At 64.3% G+C, this 15,198-nt stretch overlaps 4 protein-coding genes across 4 annotated transcripts; 3 read left to right on the top strand and 1 right to left on the bottom strand.

Moving 5' to 3' along the window:
• Positions 1 to 27: 27 nt before the first annotated feature.
• MJAP1_003228 (uncharacterized protein) lies at positions 28 to 2,529 on the top strand (the record flags this gene model as incomplete). Its single annotated transcript, XM_060267156.1, has 1 exon — positions 28 to 2,529. One exon carries the CDS (start codon positions 28 to 30, stop codon positions 2,527 to 2,529), a length of 2,502 nt encoding a protein of 833 aa, XP_060123139.1.
• A 34-nt stretch (positions 2,530 to 2,563) lies between these two features.
• MDM12_2 (1-phosphatidylinositol-3-phosphate 5-kinase) lies at positions 2,564 to 8,812 on the top strand (the record flags this gene model as incomplete). Its single annotated transcript, XM_060267155.1, has 1 exon — positions 2,564 to 8,812. The coding sequence occupies one exon, from the start codon at positions 2,564 to 2,566 to the stop codon at positions 8,810 to 8,812; it is 6,249 nt and encodes a 2,082-aa protein (XP_060123138.1).
• A 1-nt stretch (position 8,813) lies between these two features.
• Positions 8,814 to 10,031, bottom strand: RPT4 (26S proteasome subunit rpt4; the record flags this gene model as incomplete). The annotated part of the gene is made up of 3 exons (XM_060267154.1): positions 8,814 to 9,778; positions 9,802 to 9,921; positions 9,944 to 10,031. 3 exons carry the CDS (start codon positions 10,029 to 10,031, stop codon positions 8,814 to 8,816), a joined length of 1,173 nt encoding a protein of 390 aa, XP_060123137.1.
• Positions 10,032 to 10,137: 106 nt separating this feature from the next.
• Positions 10,138 to 15,178, top strand: CHC1 (Clathrin heavy chain; the record flags this gene model as incomplete). Its single annotated transcript, XM_060267153.1, has 2 exons — positions 10,138 to 10,319; positions 10,342 to 15,178. The coding sequence occupies 2 exons, from the start codon at positions 10,138 to 10,140 to the stop codon at positions 15,176 to 15,178; spliced, it is 5,019 nt and encodes a 1,672-aa protein (XP_060123136.1).
• Positions 15,179 to 15,198: the final 20 nt, after the last annotated feature.

The raw sequence follows: 15,198 nt of genomic DNA, 5'->3' as shown, positions 1-15,198 counted from the left end.
AGCACGTGATACCTTTGGAAGCTTCATATGTGGCGACCTCGTCTGCCGTACGTCGCGGCGCGCCTTGTGCGGCCGGTGCGTCCCCTGCATGCGTGCACGGCGCAGGCGGCACGTACGCCACGCAGCGGCACGCTGCGTGCTCGCCAGGCGCTGCTGAGCCAGGAGATTGCGCAGCTCGAAAAAGAGCTGCAGTTTGTGGAGAAGCAGGAGGAAGTCGCGCGTCTCACCGCGGATCTGCCGCCGCTCGACGATGCGACGCTCGAGGCGATGTACCGCGAGATGATTGAGCCGCCGCCCGCGGAGGAGGCGCCGAAATCGCTGCCGGACGCGACGCCCAAAGCGCTGACGCGCCTGGCAATGCGGCTGGGTGTGGGCAGGGGCGAAAACGAGGCCGAGGAAGCTGCAGACGCGGCCTCGATCGAAGCGGTCGAGCGGGATGCGCATGAAAATGCTCCTGTTGAAGAGTCCACTGCTTCCCAGCCACTCGATACGGCACTTCGGGCCGCTTCTGACGAGCGCACTGCGCAGCGCACGCTCCTCCTCGAGCGCCTCGCCACCTGGGTGATGGAAAATCCATCCGAGCCCGACGATCTGCTCCCTGCGGTTCCCACCGAAGAGTGGCAGGCACTCGCTGTTGACAGTGCGCGTGATACCAACCTCGCACAGACGCTGCATACCCTCGACCTCATGGCGCAAAGCGGTCTCGAGCCCAGCGCGGCGCTGTACGCGCGCCTCCTCGACACGTACGCGACGCGCGGCGCGCTCGATGCGTGCCTCGTGCTCAGTGCGCGCATGCAAGAGGTCGGCCTCGTGGCCGATGCGCCGGTCAAGCATGCAATGGTCAAGGCGTACGTCCACAGTGACCGTCTCTTTTCCGCACTCGAGTACCTCCAGCACTGGGAAACGACCGAGGCCGCGCCGATCTCGGCCTATACCATGCTCATGGAGCACCTCGTCAAGCACCCGATGCGCGCCGTGCATCCAATCGCATGGTCGCTCTTTTACCACATGCGCCTCGTTGCACACCCCGTGCCGGACGCGGCCGTGTACGCCCTCATGATCCGGGCGTGTGCCGCTGGTGTGCCGCAGCCCGGTACACGGGCGCGGGCACCAGAAGCCGACGCGGAGCGTGCGCTCGACCTCTTTCGCGAGATGACGACGCACTATGCGATCCGGCCGAACAAGGAGGTGTACGATAGCCTGATCCTGACATGTGCGCGGCGCAAGGAGCACTATACGGACGCGATCCGGCTCGTGCGTGAGCTCTTGGATGGCGAGCCGGACCGTGTACTTGCGCCTGGCGCGCGCTCGGCGTTGTGGGCGGATACGTACACGTTTAATGCGCTGCTGCAAGGCAGTGCACGGGCCGGCGATTTGCGTACCGCGCGCTGGGTCTTGGCCGAGATGCTGCGTGTCGCCTTTGCGTTGGATGGCGCGCCGGAGCACTGCCGCGTGAATGAAGAAACCATGTCGAACATCTTTTGGACGTATGCGGTGTATGAGCCGCCGCTGAAGGAGAAGGATATTCGTGTGGTGGATGGCGAGAAGGGCAAGGGCAAGGGCAAGGACAACGAGGGTGGAAAACTCGACGCAAAGGGCGAGGCCAGCGACGAGGTAGAGACTCGTGTCGAGACCAACGACCAGCCCGAGAACCAGCCAGAAAGCCAGGCCGACGACCCTACCTCGCTCGACACACGCTCGGAAACGTCTCCGGAAGCATCTCCCCATCCCACCGTATTCACGCACGACATGCCCCAGACTGCCAAGGATGTCCTGCTCGAGGTACGTGCACTCATGGCACGCATCCTCGCCGACCAGGACCCCTCTCCGGACGCCGGCCTCGAACATCCTCTCTCGTCGGTACGCACGACGCCTCGCCTCCTCAACGCCTTCCTCTCGGTCCTGATGCACCACCTTCCCCGTGAGCACCAGCTCGCAGCGGTCGTGCACGCCGCCGAGGACCCCGACGGCGTCTTTCAGCAAGCGCACGTCGCGCCGAACGGGCACACCTACGCGCTGCTCCTCGAGGCGTGCGCCGCGCAGCGCCACCGCCCCCACGCCGACGCCGTCGCGGCGCGCGTATGGGCGCAGTGGACCGAGCTCGCGACCGCCCACCCCATGTCCTCTGCCCACGGCACCGACGCCAAGACGACGTCCAAGGCGTGGGCGCTCATGATCCGCAACAAGGCCAAGTCGTACGACATTGACGCCGCCCTCGAGCTCGTGCGCAGCTTCTATGCCCTCTATCCACCAAAAGCTCCAACAACGGCCGTGACGAGCGTCGCGCCGGCCCCTCCGGTCGACCTGATGCCCGTTCCCCCGCCGTCGAGCGCGCTCGACGCGCTCGCGAGCCTCGCTCCGAGCGCCGGCAGCCGGCAGTACCCCTCGCTCAGCCCCGCGCGCCCGACGCTGCGCTTCCGCGACCTGGATCTCTTGCACCACCGCTGCGTCGCGCTGCGCCGCGCCGACGGCATCCGCCTCATTACCCACGTCGACCGCGCTTTTCGCTCGACGCGATACCCTTCGTAGATATTTGCAGATATCCCGGTCCGTGCGCTCCACCATGGCGATCCCCGCGGAGCGGCCGCCGGACGGCGCCTCGCTGGTGTCGTTCAACCTGCTAGAGGACCGCGAGGAGCGGCCTCCGCCGTCGTTTGCATTTGCGTCGCTGTTTGATCGCATGCGGAATGCGTTTAGCACGGCGCCCGAGCGCGACGTGCCGGACGAGCCGAGTGGCGCGTCGCCCGAGCGGAGCGCGTCGCCAGAGAAGCGCACGCGGCGTCCCGGGCGCGCGATTGTGCCGCTGCGCACGGTCGCGCCATCGCCGGTGCCGTCCTTCACCTCGGTATCGTCGCATGCCGCCGACGAGCCGGGCAGCCCGGTGCTCACCGAGGCCGACTCGGAGGCCGAGGTCGCGCAGAGTGTGCCCGGCTTTCCGCTGAGCCGCGACGTGCTGGATGACACGCGCTCGCTCTTTTCGACGCCTACACCGCGCTCCGAGATTGGCGACGACACCGTGAGCACGTTTTCGTTTCGGCCTTCGTACCCCAGCGCCGATGCGTGGATCCGGCGCTTCCGTGGCGAGGGGCTCAGCCGCAAGTACTGGATGGCGGACGAGACGGCGAAAGAGTGCCGCGACTGCCTGCTTCCGTTCACGCCGCTGCGCCGGCGGCACCACTGCCGCATCTGCGGCCAGATCTTTTGCAACAAGTGCTGCTCGAATATTGTGCCCGGCGCCAAGTTTGGACACGAGGAGGCGATCCGCACATGCAACCAGTGCCTGCACATGCTCGAAGAGTACGACCGCCGCGAGATGATCGATGCCGAGCACCGCGCCGAGGCGCTCAAGACCGAGGCGGCGTCGCCCACATTCGTCTCCCCGACCGAGACCGAGTACGGCGACTTGCAGACGCCGCAGTCGCAGTTTGCCGCCACGACGCTCTTTTCGCAGGACGCACACACGCTGCCCCGGCGCACTTCGCACGACGACGAGCCGGACTGGGCCACGGTCGACGCGCTGAACCACGAGGAACTCGCCGAGACGAGCCTCGGCGACGAGTTGGCCGACGGCGAGCTGGCGCCGTTCCGTGCGAACCTCGACGCGGACGACGTGCCGCCGGCGCTCGCAGAAGAGTCGTTCGACGAGGTTTTGCCTACGACGCAGGCCCCAGAGGCCGTCGACGAAACGCCGGCCGACCCGCAGTCGCCGGTCACGCCGCGCACCACGCCGGGCTCGCCCGTGCGCCGCAGCACCGCGCGGCAGAAGCTCATGCGGGGAGCATCCCGCTTTGTCACCTCGACGGCGCTCGGCGCGCCGTCGCTCGTGTACTTCTTGCGCATGCTGCACCAGGTCCTCGTCGCCGAGCACATGGGCGACGTCCAAGAGTGGAAAGAGACGGTCAAGCTGCTTGCCCTCTCGGTCATTGAGCGCATACGCATGCGCACGCGCAACACCTATCTGACCGACATCCGCAACTTTGTCAAGATCAAGTGCATGCCGGGCGGCCGCATCTCTGACTGCGAGTTCCTCGACGGGTACATTTGCACGAAGAATGTCGCAACGAAAAAGATGGCGTCGTTCCTGCCGGTGCGCAACGCCCGCATCATGGTCGTTACCTTTCCGCTCGAGTACCACCGCAACGCGAACCAGCTCATGTCGCTCGAGCCGATCATGGCGCAGGAGCACGAGTTTATCCGCATCCTCGTCGCGCGCATTCTCGACCAGCGCCCGAACGTCGTGGTCGCAGAAAAATCCGTGTCGTACTATGCGCTACAGCTCTTTGAAGAGGCGGGCGTCGCGGTGTTTTGGAGCATGAAGAAATCCTCGATCGATATCATTGCACGGTGCACGCAGGCGGACATTGTCTCCTCGATCGACCGCCTGGCGCTCGATCCCCGCCTCGGACGCTGCGCGTGTCTGTCGGTGGACACGTACGAGTTTGCGCACGAGCCAGGGCGCCGCAAGCCGCTGCTGCGTATCGAGGTCACGTCAAAAGATGTCAGCAGCGCGCTCGTGCTGCGTGGCGCGTCGATCGCCAAGCTGCGGCGCATCAAGGCGATCCTTGCGCTAATGGTGTTTGTCGGCTACAACCTCAAGCTCGAGGAGCACCTGCGCCGCGATGTCGGTGTAGTCCTCGACTGGTCCGTGATGAATATCCAGCACGGGCCGGAGGAGCTCCAGACGCTGGGGCATGCAGACCTCGACGAGGATATGCACCGCAAGCTCATCCTCACCGAGACGCTCAAAAAGTACCAGCGCCTGATCCTCAGCGCGTCGCTCTCGGTGATTCTCCAGCCGCCGTACCTCGTGACGCACATGAAGTATGTGACGGACCGTATGCACGTCCTGCGATCTGCTATCCCCAATGAGAAGCCAAGCACACTCATGTACGAGCTGCAGGGCCGTGCGATCCGGGCACAGGAAGAGACCAAGGGCAAGAAAGGCGAGCAGACACCCGAGTCGGAAAAGCCGGAGCTGCACACGACCGACCCGCCGAAGAGTTCGCCGCGCTCGGAGCGGAGCGAGGCGCGGCCAGTGCCAGATCCCACGCCGTCCCCGGCGCCATCCTCGGCGACGTCGGCGCCGACGCCGAGCCGCGAAGAGATCTTTCCGCTCACCGGATCCGACGCGCCGCCGACCGTGTCGCTGCTCGATCCCCGGTCGGCGCACGACGAGACAGAGCTCATGGTGCTCGAGGCGGAGCATGCGGCAATGCAGCACTCATGGAAGGCGTGTGTTACCAACATGGCCAAGATGCTCTCGCCGTTTGCACACCAGAACCTCGTGATGCTCGTGTCGACGACGTGTGCGGCGACGCAGCAGATCTGCACCGGCCCAGCCCTGCACACGATTGAGTACTACGGCCCGGACGACGAGCCGCTCGGCCAGTTCCTCGAGCGCACATGCGACGAGAGTGTCAACCCGTGTGCGTCCAAGACGTGCGACCGTGCGAACCTCGTGCACTATACCACGTACGTCCACAGCGGCATGCGCGTGCAGATGGTCGTCGAGCGCTTCGTGTGCCCGCTGCCGGGCGAAGAGAAGCAGCTGCTCTGCTGGAGCTACTGCAAGCAGTGCGAGCGCACGACGCCGGTGACGCACCTCAGCGACGAGGGCTGGTCGTTCTCGTTTGCCAAGTACCTCGAGCTGCAGTTCTACCCCAATGCCGCATGCCATCCGTCGACGTGCCAGCACGACTACTACCGCGACAGTGTGCGCTACTTTGCGCTGCGCAACCTCGCGATCCGCTTCTTAACCGACCCCATCGAGCCGTGGGAAGTCGTTGTTCCGCCAATGCATCTGCTCATTTACCCCGAGAAGCAGTATGTGCTCAAGAACGAAGAGGCAGTCGGTCTCTTTGAGCGCAATGTACAGTACTGGGACTCGGTGTGTGCGCGTATCAGCGCGCTGCAGCAGGAGCTGCGCAGCGCACGCATTTACACCATCGTTCCTGCACTCGCCAAGACACAGGCACGCGCCCTCGCGCTCCTCGGCCAGATCCTCGCTGCGGCACATGCAGACTGCGCCGAGATCCAGCGCCTGATGATGCAGGTGTACTGGGACTCGGGCCGCGCGCTCATCCGCATGAACGATGTCCGCCGCGTGCTCCAGGACAAGGTCGTGGAGTGGGACGGGCTCTTTGTCGAATTCGAAAAGCGCTCGACCGTCTCGGAGCGCGAGATCCGCCGCCTGCTCGCCGTCCACGTAAAAAAGGCAGAAGAGAGCGACGAGGCGACACCCGACACGCCGTCCGAGAAGCGCATGTCGCTCGACACCACTTCCCTCCTCTGGGACGTGTTTGGCGGGCGCGACGACCGCGACACGCAGGACAAGGAAAAAGAGGAAAAGGTGCTTACCAGTGCGCCGGTCGTTGCGACGCCGGACGAGACCGGCGACGGCAAGCTTCTTGCGCCGAACGACGGTAAGAGTCATACGATCGACTCGGGTGCACTCACAGCGCCCTCGCCAGTGCCACACGTCCCTTCGCCGCTCGCACGCACGGTCTCGCTCCCGATCGAGGATGCCCAGGCGACAGACCCTGAAGCGGTCGACCTGCCTGCGTCGCAGCCCGAGTTGGAAACGCTTCCCGCAGCGAGCCCCAAAGTGTCTGGCGAGGATGCACCGCTCGGTGCCTCGCCGACCGACCCGCGTTCGCTCGGCACGCTCGAGAAGCCCAAGGCGGCGCCGCGCCTCGCTGCGCCGCGTCCCAAGCGCCCGGACCCCGAGTGGATCCAGCCGCCGCCCCGCCCGTCGTCAACCGAGCCCAACTCGCGGCCGACGACGCCTGTTGAGTCTGCACCACACGGACCGTACGGCACCCCCGAGCAGCGGCGCACGCCGAAGCGGCGCGACGACGGCAAGGCGGCCAACTTGCGTCTGACACGCCCGCCAAACCAGGGCTTTGCCGCCTTTGCGAACCACCGCGGCGAGTCGATGCCACTGCGGCCGCCGTGGGAGACACAGAAAGGACGGCCGCGCAAGGACGAGAAACGCCGCGAGGCACCGTCTCGGTCGCAAGTTTCGAGCATTGCGCGGCAGTTTGATCTGCTCAGCCGCGAGGCCGAGCTCGAGCGCGAGCGGCAGCGGCGTGTGCCGAGCCGCGCACGCCGCGCACGCCCGGTTACTTCTACGCACGCGACTGTCGAAGTGTTCAAGAGTCTGCGTGATGCGGTCGGCGGCGACGAGAGCGACGGGAGCGACCATGAGCGGCCGAACGAGCCGCACCTGTCTGCAGAGACGCGTGCGGTGGCCGAGGCACCTGGCGCGCGTGTGCCGCCGATGCACGCGGGCGACCGTGGAGAGCGTGTGCGGCACAAGGGCCGCAAAGGCGACGCGCGAGCAAAAGAGCGTGGCGAGGGTCAAAGTGCAAAAGAGCCTGCCAAGGAGAGCGTCCGGACCAAGGAGCAGGCCGCCACGCACGGCCTGCCCAGCGGAGCGCGTGGCGCCCAGGATGCGAGTGAGGCCAAGGGCGATGCGCAGGATGGCAAGGATGCGGCGAGCGAGGCCGACGCTACGGAGCCTGTACATACCGAAGCTCCCACGGATGCCCCGCCCGAGCCCTCTGTGACGCCAGCGCCCAGTGAGCCGACCGACGAGCCCGCGGACGACCAGGCGTCGCAGCCCGCGGACGATACCGAGGTCCCTCCGTCGGTGCTTTTTGAGCGTCTCGGCGAGACGTGGCGGCTGCACTGTGGCGAGATGCTCCCCCTTGCGTACCCCTTCCTGAGTTCGGACCATGTCTTTTCGGACTCCTGTGTCGTGGTGCGCGAAGACGAGCCGAGCTCGATCATTGCCTTTACGCTGAACTCGAAGAGCTACCGTGAGCAGCTCCAAGCGTCGCAGGACGCACGCGCCCGGACCGAAGGTGCGGTCCCCCCCGCCGACGGCCAGTCGAGTGCCGAGCACCTGCGTGATCTAGAGCACGAGCTGCGCGATACCGACGGGACGCACTTTGGGTACGAGTTTGACACTGGCTCCGTCAAGCTGTGGTGCAAGATCTTTTTTGCGGAGCAATTCGAGGCGCTGCGGCACATGTATGGCTGCAGCGAGTCGATTGTGCAGAGCCTTTCGCGGTGCTTCAAGTGGGACTCGGGCGGGGGCAAGAGCGGCTCTGCATTCCTCAAGACGCGCGACGACCGGCTGGTGGTCAAGCAGCTGTCGCGTGCCGAGATTGACGGCTTCTCCAAGTTTGCCCCCCAGTACTTTGCGTATGTGGCGGACTGCAAAGCGGCTGACCGTCCCACGACGCTCACAAAGATCTTTGGCTACTTTCGTATCGGTTTCCGGAACGCACACACCGGCAAGAGTCTCAAGCTGGATGTGGTCGTGATGGAGAACCTCGTGTATGGCCATCAAGTGTACAAGATCTTTGACCTAAAGGGCAGCACGCGCAACCGCATGCGCCAAGAGACCGGGCGCGCGTACGAGGTGCTAATGGACGAAAACCTGGTGCAAATGTCGCAGACGTGCCCCATCCTCGTGCGCGAGCACTCGAAGCGCATTTTGCGCGCGGCGCTCTACAACGACTCGCTCTTTCTGACGGATATGAACGTGATGGACTACTCGCTGATTGTCGTGCTCGACGAGACGCGCAACGAGCTGGTGATCGGCATCATCGACTACCTGCGCACCTATACATGGGACAAGCGCGTGGAGAGCTTTGTGAAAGAAACGGCGATCCTCGGTGGCGGCGGCAAAGGCGAGCCTACGATCATCACGCCGCGGCAGTACCGCATGCGCTTCCTCACCTTCCTCGACCGCTACTTTTTGATGACGCCCGACCCCTGGGTCCAGGAAGGCTGGGTGCTGTAGATTACACGGCCGAGTAGTCAATCTTGCTTTCGTGGCGCTTGGCCTCCTGCAGCTTGCGTGCGGCCTTCATAAAGTCTTCCTGGATGCAGTAGTCGCGGTCGGCGCGGATGGCAAACATGCCAGCCTCGGTCGCGACGTTGCGCAGGTCGGCGCCGTTGAAGCCATCAGTAAGCTTGACGATCGCCTCGTAGTCGAGCTCCTCCTTCTTGGCAATGGGGCGGGTATGAATCTTGAGGATCTCCAGGCGGCTCTGCTCGTTCGGCAGCGGGATCTCGATCTTGCGGTCGATGCGCCCCGGGCGCAGCAGAGCGGGGTCCAGCGTGTCCGGGCGGTTGGTCGCCATGATCACCTTGGTCCGCCCGAGCTGGTCGAAGCCGTCCATCTGGTTCAGCAGCTCCATGAGCGTGCGCTGAATCTCGCGGTCCGCCGACGTGCCTTCGCTAAAGCGGCGGCCACCGATCGCATCAATCTCGTCCATAAAGATGATGCACGGCTCCTGGCTCTTGGCATAGGCAAACATCTCGCGCACCAGACGCGCACTCTCACCAATGTACTTGTCGACAATCGCGCTTGCGACGACCTTTAGGAAATTGGTCTCGAGCGTCGCGGCGACTGCGCGCGCGAGGAGCGTCTTGCCGGTACCCGGCGGTCCGTAGAGCAAGACACCCTTGGGCGGCTTGATACCCACACGCTGGAACAGCTCGGGATTGACGAGCGGCAGCTCGATCGTCTCGCGCAGCTCGCGGATCTGGTCGCCCAGGCCGCCGATACCCGCAAAGGTCGCGCCGCTCGGGTCCTCTGTGCTCATCTTGTACACCATCGGGTCCACCTCGCGGGGAAGCACACGCATAATGGTGAGCGTCGTCATGTCGAGCGAAACGCGCACGCCCTGCGCGAGCTTGTGGCGTGGCACGGACGAGCGCACGCCGACCACGTATCGTGGCCCCGAAGATGCCTTGACAATGTCTGTGTGAGTGAAGTTGACGTACATCGCTCCTCGTCCAGCTTGCGCAGGACCTCGCCAATGATCTGGCCGACCGATTGCAAGGCCTTGATGTCGTCTTCGGTCTTGTCATAGTCGCCCTCGAGATCGCGGATGCCTTGGCGCACTGTGTCAGACATTCAACATACGCTTCTGCAATCCCTCGGAGCGTTCTTCGTGCTGGCGCACCGCCTTCTGGTACGCCTCCAGCGCCGCCGTCCTCTCCGCGTCGGCCATCGTCGTTGCGCTGCGTCAGCCGTGCGCGGTGATCGACACGTGGCTTCGGCCGAAAAGGACCGCGCCGGGCGCGGCGCCTTCCCAGCGGCTACGATCCGGGGACGGTATGGCAGCGGACAAGCCGATCAACTTTGCGGAGCATGTCCAGCTCAAGGACCTGGGCATCGCTCCGGAGAGCATCACGTTTGCAAATGTCACGCTCGAGTCCGAGAAGTTTGTGTGCGTGCGCGAGAGCGGCGCGTCGGGCAACTCGGTGACGATCGTGGACCTGAACAATATCAACAATGTGTACGTATCCCCACTGACCCAGTATCCGGCGGCCAATGAGTGCAGACTCGGCGATCATGAACCCCGAGGAAAAGATCCTGGCGCTCAAGTCGCAGCGCCAGCTCCAGATCTTTAACCTGGATACCAAGACCAAGGTCAAGTCGCACGCGATGCACCAGGACGTGATCTTTTGGCGGTGGATCTCGCCGTCGGTCCTGGGCATTGTCACCGACACGGCCGTGTACCACTGGAGCATCGAGGGCGAGTCGGGGCCCCAAAAGATGTTTGACCGCCATGCGTCGCTCGCCGAGACGCAGATCATCAACTACCGCTCGAGCGACGACGAAAAGTGGATGGTGCTCATCGGCATCTCGTCGAACACGGGCGACGCGCCGAACGCGTTCAAGATCAAGGGCTCCATGCAGCTGTACAACCGCGAGCGCGGCGTCTCGCAGCCGATCGAAGGCCACGCCGCGTCCTTTGCGGAGCTCAAGACGCAAGACGCAGCGGTGCCGTACAAGCTGTTCACCTTTGCTGTGCGCACGGCCACCGGCGCCAAGCTGCACATTGTCGAGATCGACCACGCGCAGGAGAACCCAGTGTTCACCAAGAAGGCCGTCGACGTCTTCTTCCCGGCCGAGGCCGCCAACGACTTCCCAGTCGCGATGCAGGTCAGCCGCCGCTACGGCATCGTGTACCTCGTGACCAAGTACGGCTTCATCCACCTGTACGACCTCGAGAGCGGCGCGTGCATCTACATGAACCGCGTCTCGGGCGAGACGGTGTTTGTCGCGGCCGAGCACAAGGGCACGAACGGCATCATCGCCGTCAACCGCAAGGGCCAGGTGCTGTCGGTGAGCGTCGACGAGAACACCATCATTCCGTACATCCTCGGCACGCTGAACAACACCGATCTCGCGTTCAAGCTCGCGTCGCGTGGCGGTCTGCCCGGCGCCGACGAGCTGTACCTGCAGCAGTTCCACTCGCTCTTTTCGCAGGGCCAGTACAACGATGCGATCCGCGTCGCGGCCAACTCGCCGCGCGGCATCCTGCGCACGCCCCAGACGATCGAGCAGCTGAAGCAGGTCCCGGCGCAGCCCGGCACGCTCTCGCCGATCCTGCAGTACTTTGGCGTGCTGCTCGAGTCGGGCACGCTCAACCAGTACGAGTCGCTGGAGCTCGCCAAGCCCGTGCTCGTGCAGGGCCGCAAGCACCTCCTCGAAAAGTGGCTCAAGGAGGACAAGATCGAGTGCAGCGAGGAGCTCGGTGACATTGTGCGCCAGCACGACATGAACCTCGCGCTGGGCGTGTACCTCCGCGCCAACGTCCCGAACAAGGTCGTGGCGTGCTTTGCCGAGACCGGCCAGTACAACAAGATTGTGCTGTACGCCAAAAAGGTCGGCTACTCGCCGGACTACACCACGCTCCTGCGCCACGTCGTGCGCATCAACCCCGAGCAGGGCGCCGAGTTCGCCTCGAGCCTCGTTACCGACGCGGACGGGCCGCTGGTCGACGTCGAGCGCGTCGCCGACATCTTCCTGAGCCAAAACATGGTGCAGCAGGCGACCTCGTTCTTGCTCGACGCCCTCAAGGACAACAAGCCCGAGCAGGGCGCGCTGCAGACGCGTCTCCTCGAGATCAACCTGCTCAACGCCCCGCAGGTCGCCGACGCGATCCTCGGCAACGAGATGTTTACGCACTACGACCGCCCGCGCATCGCGAACCTCGCGGAGAAGGCGGGCCTCATGCAGCGTGCGCTCGAGCACTACGACGACCTCGCCGACATTAAGCGCGTCGTGGTGCACTCGAACCTCTTTAACAACGAGTGGCTCGTCGACTACTTTGGCCGCCTCACCGTCGAGCAGTCGCTCGAGTCGCTGCGCGAGATGCTCAAGGTCAACATCCGCCAGAACCTGCAGGTGGTCGTCCAGATCGCGACCAAGTACTCGGACCTGCTCGGCGCGCCGAAGCTCATCGAGATGTTTGAGTCGTTCCGCTCGTTCGAGGGCCTGTACTACTACCTCGGCTCGGTGGTCAACCTGAGCACGGACCCCGAGGTGCACTTCAAGTACATCCAGGCGGCGACGCGCACGGGCCAGATCCGCGAAGTTGAGCGTATCGTGCGCGAGTCCGACTCGTACAACCCCGAGAAGGTGAAGAACTTTTTGAAGGAGGCCAAGCTCACGGATCAGCTGCCGCTGATTATCGTGTGCGACCGCTTCAACTACGTGCACGACCTGGTGCTCTACCTGTACCAGAACATGCTCATCAACTTTATCGAGGTGTACGTGCAAAAGGTCAACTCGACGCGCACGCCGCAGGTCATTGGTGGTCTGCTGGACGTGGACTGCGACGAGGGTGTGATTAAGGACATGCTGGCCTCGGTCACCGGCCCCATCCCCGTCGACGAGCTCGTGGACGAGGTGGAGAAGCGCAACCGCCTCAAGCTCATCCTCCCGTGGCTCAAGTCGCAGGTGGACGCGGGCCACGAGGACCAGGCGCTGTACAACGCCATGGCCAAGATCAACATCGACTCGAACAACAACCCCGAGGCGTTCCTGAAGGAAAACAACCTGTACGACCCGCTCGTTGTCGGCAAGTACTGCGAGAAGCGCGACCCGTACCTCGCGTACATCGCCTACGCCAAGGGCTTCTGTGATGAGGAGCTGGTCGCGATCACGAACGACAACTCGATGTACAAGCACCAGGCGCGCTACCTCGTGCTGCGCCGCGAGCCCGAACTCTGGGCCAAGGTGCTGCAGGAGGACAATGTGCACCGCCGCTCGCTCATCGACCAGGTCACGGCGGTGGCCGTGCCCGAGTCGACGAACCCCGACGACGTCTCGGCGACGGTCAAGGCGTTCATGGCCGCCGATCTGCCGCACGAGCTGATCAAGGTGCTCGAGCCGATCGTGCTCGAAAAGTCGGCGTTCAGCGACAACCGCAGCCTGCAGAACCTGCTCATGCTCACGGCCATCCGCACGGACAAGAGCAAGGTGATGAACTACATCGACCGCCTCTCGGGCTACGACATCGACGAGATCGCCAAGATTGCGCTCGACCACGGCCTGCACGAGGAGGCCTTCCACATCTACGCCAAGGCTAAGCAGCACCTCGACGCGATGAACACGCTCGTCGACCACATCGTGTCGATCGACCGTGCGCACCAATTCGCCACGAAGCTGAACCAGCCCGAGCTCTGGTCGCGTCTCGGTAAGGCGCAGCTCGACGGCCTGCGTGTCAAGGACGCGATCGACTCGTACGTCCGCGCCGAGGATCCCTCCAACTTTGAGGAGGTGATCGAGATCGCGGAGCGTTCCGGCCGCGAGGAGGAGCTCATCCGCTACCTGCAGATGGCCCGCAAGAAGGCGCGCGAGCCCAAGATCGACACCGAGTACGCCTACTGCCTCGCCAAGGCCAACCGCCTGGCGGACATGGAAGAGTTCCTGAGCATGACCAACGTGGCAGACATTCTCAACGTCGGCGAAAAGTGCTTCCGCGACGGTCTGTACGAGGCCGCGCGCATGCTCTTCTCGAGCGTGTCGAACTATGCGCGCCTCGCGACGACGTACGTGTACCTCGGCGACTACCAGTCGGCGATCGAGGCTGCGCGCAAGGCGGGCAACACCTCGGTGTGGAAGCAGATGCACGCTGCTTGCCTGAACAAGGGCGAGTTTAAGCTTGCGCAGATCGCCGGTCTGGCCGTCATCCCCCACGCGGAGGACCTGCCTACGCTGATCCGCGCGTACGAGGTGAAGGGCTACTTTGACGAGCTGCTCCAGCTCCTCGAGTCGGCGCTCGGTCTGGAGCGCGCGCACATGGGTGTCTTTACGCAGACCGGTGTCGTGCTCGCCAAGTACCGCCCCGAGCGCCTGATGGAGCACCTGAAGCTGTACTGGTCGCGCTCCAACCTGCCGCAGCTGATCAAGGCCACCGCGAACGAGCACCTGTGGCGCGAGCTCGTCTTCCTCTACGTCAAGTACGATGAGTTTGACAACGCCGCGCTCACGATCATGGAGCACTGCTCGGACGCGTGGGACCACGACCAGTTCAAGTCGGTCCTGCCGCAGGTGGCGAACGTCGAGATCTACTACCGTGCGCTGACGTTCTACCTGGAGCAGCACCCTCTGCTGCTCAACGACCTGCTCACCGTGCTGAGCAAGCGTATCGACCACGGCCGTGTGGTGCGCATGTTCAAGAAGCGCGACCACGACAATGTGCCGCTCATCCGCTCCTACCTCATCTCGGTGCAGCACCTGAACGTGGAGGCGGTGAACGACGCGTACAACGACCTGCTGATCGAGGAGGAGGACTACGAGACGCTGCGTGCGTCGATCGACGCGTTTGACAACTTTGATGCGCTGTCGCTCGCGTCGCGCCTCGAGCGCCACGAGCTGCTCGAGTTCCGCCGCCTCGCCGCGCACCTCTACCGCAAGAATGGCAAGTTTGACGACAGCATCTCGCTGAGCAAGTCGGATGCGCTCTTCCGCGACGCGATCGAGACGGCGGCGCACTCGGACGAGCCGCAGGTCGCCGAGGACCTCTTGTCGTACTTTGTCGACACCGGCAACAAGGAGTGCTACGCGGCGATGCTCTACGCGTGCTACGACCTCCTTCCGCCGGACGTCGTGATGGAGGTGTCGTGGCGCCACGCGCTCGCCGACTTCACCAAGCCCTACGACATCCAGCAGGCGCACGACACGCGCACCAAGCTGCGTGCGCTCGAGAAGCAGGTCAAGGAGCTCTCGGCGAAGGACTCGGCAAAGGAGAAGGAGGAGGAGGACGCGCCGATCCTCGGCCCGGGCGCCTTTGCCAACCGGCTGCTCACCGGTCCGGGCGACGCAGGCATCGCGCCGCAGGCTACGGGTCTCTTTGCATAGAACAGAATTGACGTGGTACT

Source organism: Malassezia japonica, chromosome 6 (genome assembly GCF_029542785.1).
Source record: "Malassezia japonica chromosome 6, complete sequence".
NCBI classification, from domain to species: domain Eukaryota; kingdom Fungi; phylum Basidiomycota; class Malasseziomycetes; order Malasseziales; family Malasseziaceae; genus Malassezia; species Malassezia japonica.
This window is presented reverse-complemented; position numbering and strand designations above follow the sequence as displayed.